This window comes from Hippopotamus amphibius, chromosome 12 (assembly GCF_030028045.1).
Source record: "Hippopotamus amphibius kiboko isolate mHipAmp2 chromosome 12, mHipAmp2.hap2, whole genome shotgun sequence".
NCBI classification, from domain to species: Eukaryota; Metazoa; Chordata; class Mammalia; order Artiodactyla; family Hippopotamidae; genus Hippopotamus; species Hippopotamus amphibius.
In genome coordinates this window covers 48904468-48916767 of record NC_080197.1, presented here as the reverse complement: position 1 = coordinate 48916767, position 12300 = coordinate 48904468, and the positions used below count along the sequence as shown (strand labels likewise).

Here is a 12300-nt window from a genome sequence, read left to right as displayed (position 1 = left end):
GAGATGGGAAATAAGCCTGGACAATCTAAGCAGGACCTCACTGCTCTCCCCCCACCCTCCGACCCAGATTTTAACTACCTCCCCTCAGCCTTCCACTCCTTCTTCTGCCTAACTCCCCACCCCCGCTCAAGGCCCAGAGCACCGAGGCGACTGGACTGGCGTAAACTGCTTTCTGCTTGCGCCCCCGCCCCCGAGGCCGCCTCATGACGTCAGGGCTGAGCGAGGGGGTGCAGCCTCCTGGGTACCCGCCTCTCCAGGCCCTGCATCCCCAGCTTGCCCTTTAAAAGAGCCGGGCCTGCGCCAACCGCGCCACACCGCGGGGATCAGGATACAAGGCTGTTTTCCCGGAGCATCTTCATCTCGCCTTCCGTCCGCGTATACTCACCGCCGCCGCCACCGTCTTCGCGCATATTCGGGAGAGCTGGGCCATGCAGCTGGCAGTGCTTCTCGGCCTCGTGGGAGCCGCGATGCTGGCGGGTGAGTGGGCGCGGTGGGCCGTTCAGCACCGCGGACAGCGCCAGCCCTGTCTCCGCGGCGCTCTGCGCATCCTGGCTGGGGGATACCGGGAGAGAGGGAGATTGAGTGGAAGCTTTCTCCCTCTTGCTCGAGGTTCTTAATTTCGTCTCTTCCCTGGGTGATTCCCTTCAACTCCCTACCCCAACGTCTGACTTGGAAAAAGCTAGAGGGCTTCCTAGCCCAACCAAAAGATGTAAAAAAAAAAACGTGCCCACGCCTCTAAGGAAACCCCGCATTGTGTGCTCACTTCTAAAATGTCAAATCCTTTCTACCTGTTTAGAAGGATGCTGTTATAGTCTTATTCTGTATCTGTAACTGTTTGGTTTTTTAACGTCAGATGACTTTAGTTGGCAACTGCATAATTTCTTTTGTTATTATTATTTAAACATGGTTAGATAAAAGTAAGTCTTCTTATGTATATATGTATATAAGATATATCTTTTTTTCTTAACACATTCATATGTGTGTGTTCATGTATATGTATGTACAGGTTTAGTGTAATATTTTTCTGTATTTTGTGTTTCTGTCTCTGGAGAGAGGTTATTTCTCACTAAAATTAATCCACCTTTAAATTATAAATGGAAACTGCAAGAGCTATTTTGACTTTTGCACTCCAGAAAAAATAATGAGTATAAAATAACCACAAAAAATATTGTTAGAGTAGTTAAAAAAAATCATTTTAGTCAATTTGGGAGGATGAAATTTTAAGTAGTAGATATTTGACAGTGTCTCATTATGTGTGGGAAATTGTGGGATTGATCTTTCAAACTACTCTGAATCTCAGAGAAATGATCTTTGGAGATTTGGGGGGGAAATGTGTGTGTGTGTGTGTGTGTGTTGAAGTAAAGTCCCTATGAATCCATTGAGGAGTAAATATACCACCACCAGATTATACTACAGGGGTTTTTTTAGCTGTCTTAATGACCTCATAGAATATTGTTCTTATCTGAGATTTAGATTCCTAACTAGAATGGAGGCACTGCCATCCGTGAATATGAAGGTTTCGTTGATAGCAGTTACTGGATCCCAAATGTAAAGAGAAAATGAAAGCCAGTGGTAATTTATTTTATTGCAAACTACATACACTCAGAATTTTCTAAAACTCTTGTCACTCTTACAAATTGCCTAAAATATTCTTGATTTAATTAAAGAAAACCAAATGAATACTTAGAGTCCTTCCTGGTCAAAAATATTTTCAGAAAGGAATTGCTTAACAGGCTAAACCTGTGCTATACATTGTGCTATAAACCACAAAAACAATGTCATTTATGAGACATTTAACTATAGCGGTAAAATATTTATGGCTCTTATGGAAGATAATATTTTAAGAAGAGTTTATATTTTAACATCAACTAAAATTGAGATACTATATCCTTTAAAAAAATTTTTACTGAGCTATAATTCACACACCATAAAATCCACACTTAAGTGCATAATTCAGTAATTTTTAGTACATTTGCAGATTATCACATTTCAGAACATTTTCATCACTGTAGAAAGAAACTCCATACCCATTAGCAGTCATTCCCCATTCCCACCTCCCCCAACTGCTTGGAAATGAGACATGGTAGCCTTCAAACAGAGTTTGTTATTTAGCAAAATCACAGGAAACCTGGAGAAGCCGTCTGGTTCATTTCCTACCATTATGAGCTTCTGAAGGGAGATCTACACCTTTCTACAGTAGTTACTGTACACTCTAAAACTTAATATGAGTGAAGGAGCTACATGCTATTCATATTATATTAGGTAAGATGGTTTCAGAATTCAAAAGAGCTTGTGTACCATGTTATTTTATAGCTGTATTTTTATTCTGGGATCATACCTTAGTTTGGTAGTCTTATGGAATATTAGTACTTTGGAAGTTATTCTCAGACTTATCATATGATATTATTTGAAAATGTTTCTGCCATTTGACTACTTCACTTTTATCATAATCATTGGGTTTTCTTTTGTGCCCCCTTAATCTTAACTTATACAAAAACAAGTTAAACTACTTTAGGGGTATCAACATATCTTTGGTTATTACTTTGCTGCTCACAGATTCTATTGGAAGAAATATAGTGGAACTTAGATGTCTCACTAGATGCATAATAATCTTTCATAAGGAGACCTTAGTTCCTTCCCATCAAAAAGATGTCTGAAGAACCTCAAACAGGAAACAGGACTGTTCTGTAAAAACAAACATGAGCTACACATTCTTTAGTCACAAAAGAAAAATATTTCTCTCCCCCCAAATCAGGTGACTGTTACTACTTTAGCAATATCAATAGTTAATAATACCACCTCTTAGACATTTGTGGGGGAAAAAAGTTATTAGCAAGAAACTGCATTACCAAAGAAAGTTTAGTAAAGCTAAAATTTTAAGAGGCACCTTCTAGTTTATTACAGGAGTAATTCTCTCAGTTATTTCTTTTCAGAGGATTTAACAGATCTCAGGTGGAAAGAATAAGTGCCAAAGCAGGAATGTTCTCAAGTAACAGCCATTTGGAGAATAAAATAATGGCACAACGTATCAGACCCTGGGTGCCAAAGGTGGCCATCCAGGTCTTGTCTGAACTACCCTTCAGGAAGATCGTGGGGTCATATCTTGTTACCCACTTCTTAAATATTTTACCAATGATTTTAACATGCTGCATAACTTTGGGCCTGTTGAAACAATTGAAGTAGATCCCAGGCTGTGCTTTGAAAAGGAAAATTCAGTAAGGTGAGTAAATGAAATGGGAGTTTTATTTCTAGATTGAGCCTGTATGATATGTAATTGATTGGGAGGAGGTAGTTAGAGACTTGGAAAGCAAATATTTGGGGAGGAAAGGTCAGGTAATAAGAAGCTACATTTGAACAGCTTCCATCTCTTACGTCTGAGAGTTTTGCTCTTGCTCCAGCTAGCCCCTCACTTGTCTCAGAGAGACACCTTAGAAGAATCTCCTGCACAAAGCTTCTCCAGCCATAAGAGCAGTTTCTTCTCCAGGGGGTGTCAGGAGAAATGTGGAGATGGGCCTATAGGTAAATGCTTTGAGCTTCTCCCGTGGAAAGAGCTTAGACAGAACAAAGTCAAAGTGACAGAAGAATCAAAGCAACTTTGAAAGAGAAAAATAAAAACAAACAAAAAAACACTGTAAAATTAAAACCACCTGAAGCATTTCCTGAGACAAAGGCACTTCAATCACTGGTTTAAAATAAGCAGAATCTCATGAAATTTAATTTAAATAAATTAAAATTTGTCTTCTTGCAGCATCCTCATGAATCATCTGTTAAATATCTCTCTGTATATGATAGTATGGACTCGATGCTGTCCTGGTAAAATTGGATCCCTCCCATGTTCTTTATATGGCTGCAGACACCATGGGGGATGGGGGAAGCAACACTGATAGAGGCACACAAGCATGCTTGTCCAAAAAAAGGCGGGGGGCAAAACGGGGTAGTTAATTGTATAAGATCATCATAACCACATTTTTTTAAAGGAAGTGAGTTTTGGGGAAAGTATTTTCTTGAGGACACGAAGAGGCAGAGGGAATCTCAGCTCTTTACACCTTATGAGTAGGCAGAAGTGTTGAGGAGAACACCCTGGTTTCATTTAAACTAGGTTTGTTTAAAATTTTCTGTTTACATGTAATATATGTATAGAAAACTGCATATAGATCATAAGCATACAGATTACTGAATTTTTCACTCATTAAGCACATCTGTGTAAAAAGCACCCAAATCGAAAACAGAATATTACCAGTAGCCCAGAAGCTCCCCCTGTGTGGATCTGATTTATATTGGATATAAGATAGCATTCATTTCCAAATCATGTTTATGACATTACTAGAGGAAACAGCTCTGTGCGTGTGTGTGTGTGCGCGCAATTGCACATGCACACAACTGGGGCAATTCTGGTCCCTGGGGCAGACATCCCCAACTATCTCCACTGTGCTCAGCTCTGACGCTGCCTCTCCCTCCAAGTAACATGCTGGGGGGTGGGGTGATTTTGTGAGTTTGGGGACACACAGCTTCCAAAAATCAACTCATTTCCTATTCTATTTTTTTTTCAAAGCTGTTACTTCTATGCCAGTGGACATCAGGACCCACAATGAGGAAATGGTAAGTTGAAATGGAAGTCTGGAATCTAGACATATCTAGACTCTGAATTCTTCCACTCCTTATTTCATCAAATTAAACAAAAAACAAACAAACAGAAAAAACAAATAGCAATGAGGAAATGGGAGCAAGTGATGACCCTCCTGCCCTGGGCTTTTACCTCCTTCCTGGATGTTTTAGTTCCCCTGAGGACAGCTGTAATCACACTGTTTTCCTTCTAATCTGTTCAGATATGGGTGTTTATTTCTCTTCTCTGGATAGTCTTGACCCCGTGCCTTCTTGCACTGCTCTGTGGGGAGGCCTGGGAGGTTTCATTACCATCCTGTTTGTAAATCTACATTCCTGACCCAAGAGTTCTGCATCAGTAGAGGTCACATAGCCAAGCCTCCCTCGACAGCAGCTCTGGGTTAAGTAGTCAGGCATCCCAGTGATACCAGCTTTGCCAACCTGCTTTTGGGTTTCCCCCAGGTGACTCGCTGCATCATCGAGGTCCTCTCAAATGCCCTGACCCACACTCCACCCATCACCCCTGAGTGCCGACAAGTCCTGAAGAAGAGTAAGTACCCTCCACTGCAAGAGATCTTTGACCCTTGAGTAGTTCTTTCTCTTGTTTCCTCCATTTCACCTTCCACTTTACCTCCATATGAAACAGAGTGTGATGCAGTGGGAAGGCTACAGGCTAGATCAGTAGCTGGGGAGATAAGAGATGGCTTATAGACCCTGCTCTGCCACTTAATAGCTATGTTACGTGGGGAAGACCCCTTGCCTCTCTGGGCTTATTTCCTCTAAGTAAAATGAAGGAGTTGAACTCAATGATAGTCTGTGAGATGTCTATCAATTCTCAATTCCTTAGTTTGAGAGTTTGGAATTTTAAAACAGGATTTTATTTGGATGGAGGGAGGTATGGGGAGTGCTTGTTTGTGATTAGAGAAGGGGGGCGAAGTGTTCTGGAAGTACTGGAAGATGAAAGGATAGAAGGAGACAAAAACTATTCTTCTCTTTGCCTTCTACTCTTCTGATAATTAGGAGTTAGATGCTTGGAAAGGTGACTGGGAAACGTCTGGCCTGTTTACATGACAGACTGGTTAAGCCATTTTAATGCATAGCTTATCAGAATGAGAGATACTACCAAATGGTATCAGGAGTTCAGGCCTGAGAACTGGAAGGGGTGGGGGTAGACTTAGAGCATCCAAGGAGTCAGAGCAATGGCCTTCTGAGTCTAGACTGGGATGTTTGCTCTATACAAAGCAGCTTATGTTGAAAACAAAATTTGAACAGTGATATGAGCAGTAGCCATTGGGAGTTGACATGAAAAGATAAATTTTACAAAACTATACATCTCTTTTAGTATGAAGTCAAACTGATTCAAACAAATCCAAAAAGCTCTGTTCTCTTCAACACCTTTCTCAGCTTCTAAATTTTTAGTTAGGCTAGGAACAGTGGATTTTCTTTTTTCTTTTCACCTTCAAAATCTCCCATTACAAGATAATACTCTCTTTCTATTGTTGCAAATGAGGCCCCATGCATAAAATTATAAAAACAAGTATTAGTGACTAGCCAAAAGAGTTTCCCGGGGGGGATTCAACCCCCCACTGGGGGCTTCAGGATAGCCATAGTAGGGGTGGGGGCCTGAGGCTGTAGGAGCCCCCTGCGCTGTGGAAGGAAGCTTCCCTACCACTCCCAGCCTACATAGCTCTTTCTGAATTTCTCCCCAACTTTCTTTTCCAGCAATTATGGGAATGAGCTTGTTAGAATGAGCCATTGCAAGGAATGAGTGAGAGCAGGGTGGGTCTCCAGGCAGGAAATAAAGGCTGCTCCTTTGGGCAAACCCATCTCATTATCTCCCTTCCCCTTTCTTTGTTTACCAGATGGATGCAGAAGTTTGGGGTCTCTCATGCTAGGTCATCAAAGAACCATGATTGCTTAGGGAAGAGTTGTAGGGCTCTGCTAACTGCCAAGATCAGATTCCTAGCCCTCAGGTAGGATTCTAGCCTCCGCTCATTACTGAGTGTGCCCTGGGGTCTTTTGAGGTCTCTTGAGAGGGCCCCAGGAAAACTGGTAAAAATCAAATGATCCATGTCTATCAGGACCTTGGAGACATCACACCCAGAGAGCCATTAAATGCTGAGATTGGGAAGATTTGAGCTCCCCCGGGGTTGCACCGAAACACCAGCCATGGCCAGACAGACAAAGAACAGAAGGAAATAAAACAGGACAGGAAGTAACTCACATACTGGAGGATACATGCCCCTTCTAAGGGGCAGTAGATTTTTCTCAGCTTGAACCCTATTGTGACAGAAATATAGATTCTGTAACCAGATCTTGGGATTTTTCAAAAGAACTTAAAATTTGGGTATCTAAGCAATATCTCCTGGGTATTTAAGTATTGCCTCTGAATTCAAATTTACTAAAAATGTTATTTATGCCAAACAGAACTCACCTCTGGGCTACTAGTTCATAACTTCTGTCAACTAAAAAAAAAAAAAAGCACAACCTAAAATTTGAGAATTATGTGTTATTCCATGTACATACTAAGGGCTTAAGCCCAGGAGACAGCCTCTCAAATAGTTCTGAGGGACTGTTTTGAAGAGGTAAGTCAGGAGCCAGGATACATAGGAGTTTTTGCAACAAAAACCAGGTGGTCAGAACATCAAAAGATTACTGTTAATTAAAGAAAACCAGACATCTTAAGTAATGAATTTAGCACTTTTCTATGTATTGGAAGATGCAAGAGTATGGGCTTATTGAAGCCATTCCTTTGATATGCACCTTATTATCTTGTTGTTGGTTTTTTTTTTCTATTCTGAATCCCCTCCAGGTACACAGTTAGATGTGGCTGCAGTGGCTGGTGGCTTGATGGCCACAACATCCTTTGTTTACTGATTTGGCAGGTGACATTCTTTGTCCACACTTCTGTCCTATTCTGGTTTTCTCTCTCCTGCTGATATGTCTTATGCTGATCAAAGACTGGTGGAGATTTCTGCTAACTAGATGGATGAATTCCTTCATGCAGCCTCCCTGCCATCCACAGCCCACCTCCATCTCCACTCCCACTCTCTCCAGCACATCTCTGGAGTGAGCACACACTGAGCAAATGAACATTTGGGGAGCAGGAAAGAATCATTGTTTTATGGCTTGAAGAGACCTTAGTTGAATTCATAGTTGAATTTCTTAACAGGTGTAAGAATCACTTTGACCTGGTTGATCTGGTCATCTTTGCAACATGACAATTAGGGATGGAAGGTGCATTTCCCCCTTTTTCCTTGAAGAGTGAGCTTCACACCTTGGTTTTACATACTGACAAGACTGTATGCTGCTAATCACAGCCCTCCTCAGATCTCACCTGAGGGGGCTTAAAGCTAAGTTTAGGAGGAAGTGCTAAGCCTCAGGCTAGCTGCTATAGACAGCACACATTTAACCTGGAAAAAATAAAAATACTTCTCCACCAGCAGGCAGTAGAAAAGGGGCCACACAGCTTCTGCCCCGGGAAGCTGAGATCCTGTCTGAATGACATCAGTACCTGCTCAAAGCCTCCCTGCTTACCTGTGCCCACGTGGTCAGGCCCGCTTCATTGCTGCACACACCACCACTGGCTCTTAAAAGGCAAAGGCACTGTTGAGGGCCCAGCACTCAGGTGTCTGGTTGTGAAAGGTCAGGGACATTTCAGTTGCCTCATAAAACATGAGAATATTATCATGCCAGGCTGGGCTTTTAGGCAGAGAGGAATAGACTGCTATTTCTTGGACATTTTTACACTACAGACCAATTTTTTCTATTTTGCAAATGTCAGTTCAAAATGACTCATCAAGAGCCATTCAATAGAAATATCATGTGAATCGCAGATACAATTTCAAATTTTCCAGTAGCCACATTAAAAAAGTAAAAAGAGACAGGGGAAATTAGCTTTAATAATGTATTTAATTTTGTCCAATTTATTTTATTCGATATATAATTTGTATACATCCAATGTTTATAATTTATATTATCCTACACATCCAAAATATCATTTTAACATATAATTGATACACTAATTTGAGATATTTTACATTCTTTTTTCCAACTGAAGTCTTTGAGATCTGGTGGTTTCTTACATTTACAGCATGTCTCAGTTTGGACCAGCTACATTTCAAGTCCTCAGTAGCCACAAAGGGTTGGTGGCTCCCACTGTAGATGGCAAGGACGTCAGCCTAGAGCTGTGAGTGACCTCGGCTTCAGGTGCTCTATCTGAACTCAGTGACATCAGTTGAAATCCTAGCCCTCCCAGCTAACAACTCAGACGCTGTTAACTATATATCTCCTTTCACGGCATGCCCTTGAGTTGAGGAAGATTTAGTAAAATGCTGTTGACATTTGGAAAAGATAAGAAAAAACAGCATTCAATTAAAATATCGGTTATACCATCTACTGTTAACCTGCAGAAAAAGATTTTACTGAAGTTCATTGTCAACATTTTACTGAAGTTCATTCTCACAACATTTGAGAACGTGTGGGGCAGATGGAACCTGAGTGAGGGAAGGACATTGTCATTTCCACTGCTGTGCAGTTTTCTCAGGGAAGAAACATACACCCTGCTTATCACCAATTACTAAGTTATACTGTCACTTACTGCTAAGTTACATCTACACAGTTGATTGGCTACTAAAAGTCTGATAAATTAATAATTTAAAACATTTTTAATCTTCTGTTGCATCTGATATTTGTGAATTTGGATTCCAGTGGGAGCTATTTTCACAAATGCTAACTTTTAAACCCCTACTTAGAGCAAATATGGAAAGAATGGTCCTGAATTATACCTCTCTGAGCCTCAATGTCTCTGTCCACAAAAAGAGGAGGTTGAACTACACAAATTCTAAGGTGTCTTCTGGTTCTAAATTCTAGTATTTTATAAACCTATATTTGGGTTTCAATTTGCTCATTGAAAGATGCTTGTTGGGTGTTTTGAAAAAATATAGAGAGAATTTATTATCATATTTAAACACAGCTAAGGAGTTTTCATACCATTTTCTTTTTCTTTCTTCTTTCTTTCTTCCTTTCTTTCTTTCTTTCTTTCTTTCTTTCTTTCTTTCTTCCTTCCTTTCTTCCTTTCTTCCTTCCTTCCTTCCTTCCTTCCTTTCTTTCTTCCTTTCTTCCTTTCTTTCTTTCTTTCTTTCTTTCTTCCTTTCTTCCTTTCTTCCTTTCTTCCTTTCTTTCTTTCTTTCTTTCTTTCTTTCTTTCTTTCTTTTTTTAATATTTACTTTTTTGACTGCGCTGGGTCTTAGTTGCGGCATGAGGGATCTGGTTCCCTGACCAGGGATGGCCCCCCGGCCCCCTGCATTGAGAGTGCAGAGTGTTAACCACTGGACAACCAGGGATGTTCCCATTCCATTTCTTCTAAAAGTAATCTGAGTATATTCTCTATTAACTTAAAAAATTACCCAAGGATTTTCAGGCTCTTTAGCATTTGCAGTGATCATTGAGGCTGGTGCTTACTGAACCACAAGCAATTCTGAAGTGATACTTACTCTTCTCAATTTTCATTATAGGTGGAAAAGAGCTCAAAGATGAAGAGAAAAGTGCAAATGAAAACACAAGGTTTGAAGTGAGATTGTTAAGAGACCCAGCTGACGCCTCATTAGTCCCGGGGCCCTCGGGTAGGAAGGACACAGGGGAGGAGGACGCCCAAGGCCCGACAGTGGCAGACACGGAGGGCGGCGGGCACAGCCGAGAGCGGGCGCGCGAGCCCCAGGGCAGCCGAGTGGCCGAAGAAGCAAAGATACGCTATTCCTATTCCGAGAAGAGCGAGGGACAGGACGGGGAGGAAGAAGAGGCGGAAAAATATCAGAAAAGGGAGCGTGGGGAAGGCAGCCATGAGGAGAGACGCCTCGAAGGGCCAGGAGAGGCACAGACTGCTTTTCTCAACCAAAGGAACCAGACTCCGGCTAAGAAAGAGGAGTTCGTGTCCAGATACGATGCACAGTCTGCCCGGGGCCCCGAGACGTCGCACAGCCGGGAGAGGAGCAGCCAGGAGAGTGGAGAGGAGGCCGGGAGCCGGGAGGACCGGCCGGGAGAGCCGCAAAGCCGCCCCGAGGGCCAGGGAGGCCCCGAGGACAGCGAGGAGGATGCCAGCCCCGAAGTGGACAAACGGCGCTCGAGGCCCAGACACCACCATGGGAGGAGCCGGCCCGACAGAGCCTCTCAGCAGGGGAATCCTCCCCCGGAGGGAAGGGGACAGCCTTGGGAGGAGCCCCCCGTGGGCACGGCCGGGGAGGAGGTGAGGGGCCCCGGGGACCTGGATGGCGCCCGCTACGAGGGCAGAGGGCCGGAGGCGCACCGGGCTCCACGGCCTCCCAGGGAGGAGGAGGGCCCAGAGCCAGCGGCCAGGAGAAGCAGCCTCAGCCCGGAGCCCGACGGCCTGGCGCAGGGGGCCCGCGAGGCGCGGGAGGGGGACAGAGGCCTGGAGGCCGGGGCCCTCCGCAGCGCCCTGGGAGGGCAGCCGGCAGCCTACCCCAGTCTACACCGGGCTGAAGAGAAGCGGTTCTTGGGTGAAGCCCACCGCCGTGCTCAGGGAAGCCAGACGGACAAGGCGAGGCGGCATCCGCAGGGCGAGTTGAGAAGTTACCTCGACGACGGTGAGGAGGAAGGTGAGAAAGGAGCCCAAGGGAAGTGGCCGCAGAACGCTGAAGAGAACAGAGAAGACGCCAGGCTTCGAGGCACACCGTATGCTCCCCATCACATCCCCGAAAAGAAGAGAGCAGGGGAGCTACGCAACCCGTACTACGAGCCTCCCCAGTGGAGGAGCACTCGTTCTGAGAGAAAAGACCACGTGCATGACAATTTTCTTGAGGGTGAAGAGGAAAATGGGCTGACCTTGAATGAGAAGAATTTCTTCCCAGAATACAACTATGACTGGTGGGAGAAAAAGCCCTTTGAGGAGGATGTCGACTGGGCAAACGAGAAGAGAAACCTGGCCCCCAAACTGGATCTGAAAAGGCAGTATGACAGAGTAGCCAAGCTGGACCAGCTCCTTCACTACAGGAAGAAGTCAGCTGAGTTCCCAGACTTCTATGACTCGGAGGAGCCCATGAGCCCCCACCACGCAGCAGACAATGAAGAGGAGAGGGCTGGCCAAGGAGTTCTGACGGAGGAAGAGGTATAGTGTGGGGCTTTGCCTCTAACATATGTGGGGGTACCTCCTGTAGCCTCTAACATATGTGGAGGTACCTCCTGTAGCCTCTAACATATGTGGAGGTACCTCCCGTAGCCTCTAACATATGTGGGGGTACCTCCTGTAGCCTCTAACATATGTGGAGTTATCTCCCGTAGCCTTTAACATATGTGGGGGTACCTCCTATAGCTTCTAACATATCAAAAATTCCCCTTTCTCTTCTTACTCCCTCAAACTACAGAAAAGTAAATTGATCTGAGACCTCATGCCTCCACTCTTCTGTATTTTCTAGGAAAAGGAACTTGAAAACTTGGCTGCGATGGATCTGGAACTACAGAAAATAGCTGAGAAGTTTAGTGGTAATCGAAGGGGCTGATGGTCTTTGGAGCAAAGGGCAGATTTCAAAAGCAGCCCACACGTGATCTATTTTCCACCACTTCACTGAAAGACCCCATCTATTTACCCAAAGGCAGAAAGTAGAATTTACTGTTCATCAAATGTTTGACATGGTTGGAAATGTCTTTCATTTTTGCCAGAAAGTTATTGAAAATATGAATAGC

The 12300-nt window shown here is 43.7% G+C and overlaps 1 protein-coding gene across 1 annotated transcript; it reads left to right on the top strand.

The window, feature by feature from the left end:
- Positions 1-428: 428 nt before the first annotated feature.
- Positions 429-12300, top strand: CHGB (chromogranin B). Its single transcript, XM_057703238.1, has 5 exons — positions 429-477; positions 4553-4599; positions 5065-5152; positions 10119-11725; positions 12033-12300. The coding sequence occupies exons 1-5, from the start codon at positions 429-431 to the stop codon at positions 12114-12116; spliced, it is 1875 nt and encodes a 624-aa protein (XP_057559221.1). The 3' UTR covers positions 12117-12300.

What these genes read in the sequence shown, in the direction of transcription:
- CHGB (XM_057703238.1), top strand. Translation starts at nt 429, where the DNA reads ATGCAGCTGGCAGTGCTTCTCGGCCTCGTGGGAGCCGCGATGCTGGCG. An exon ending in GGGAGCCGCGATGCTGGCGG is followed by an intron (nt 478 to 4,552) that starts GTGAGTGGGCGC and finishes TTTTTTTCAAAG; the next exon opens with CTGTTACTTCTATGCCAGTG. An exon ending in GAGTTCTGACGGAGGAAGAG is followed by an intron (nt 11,726 to 12,032) that starts GTATAGTGTGGG and finishes TGTATTTTCTAG; the next exon opens with GAAAAGGAACTTGAAAACTT.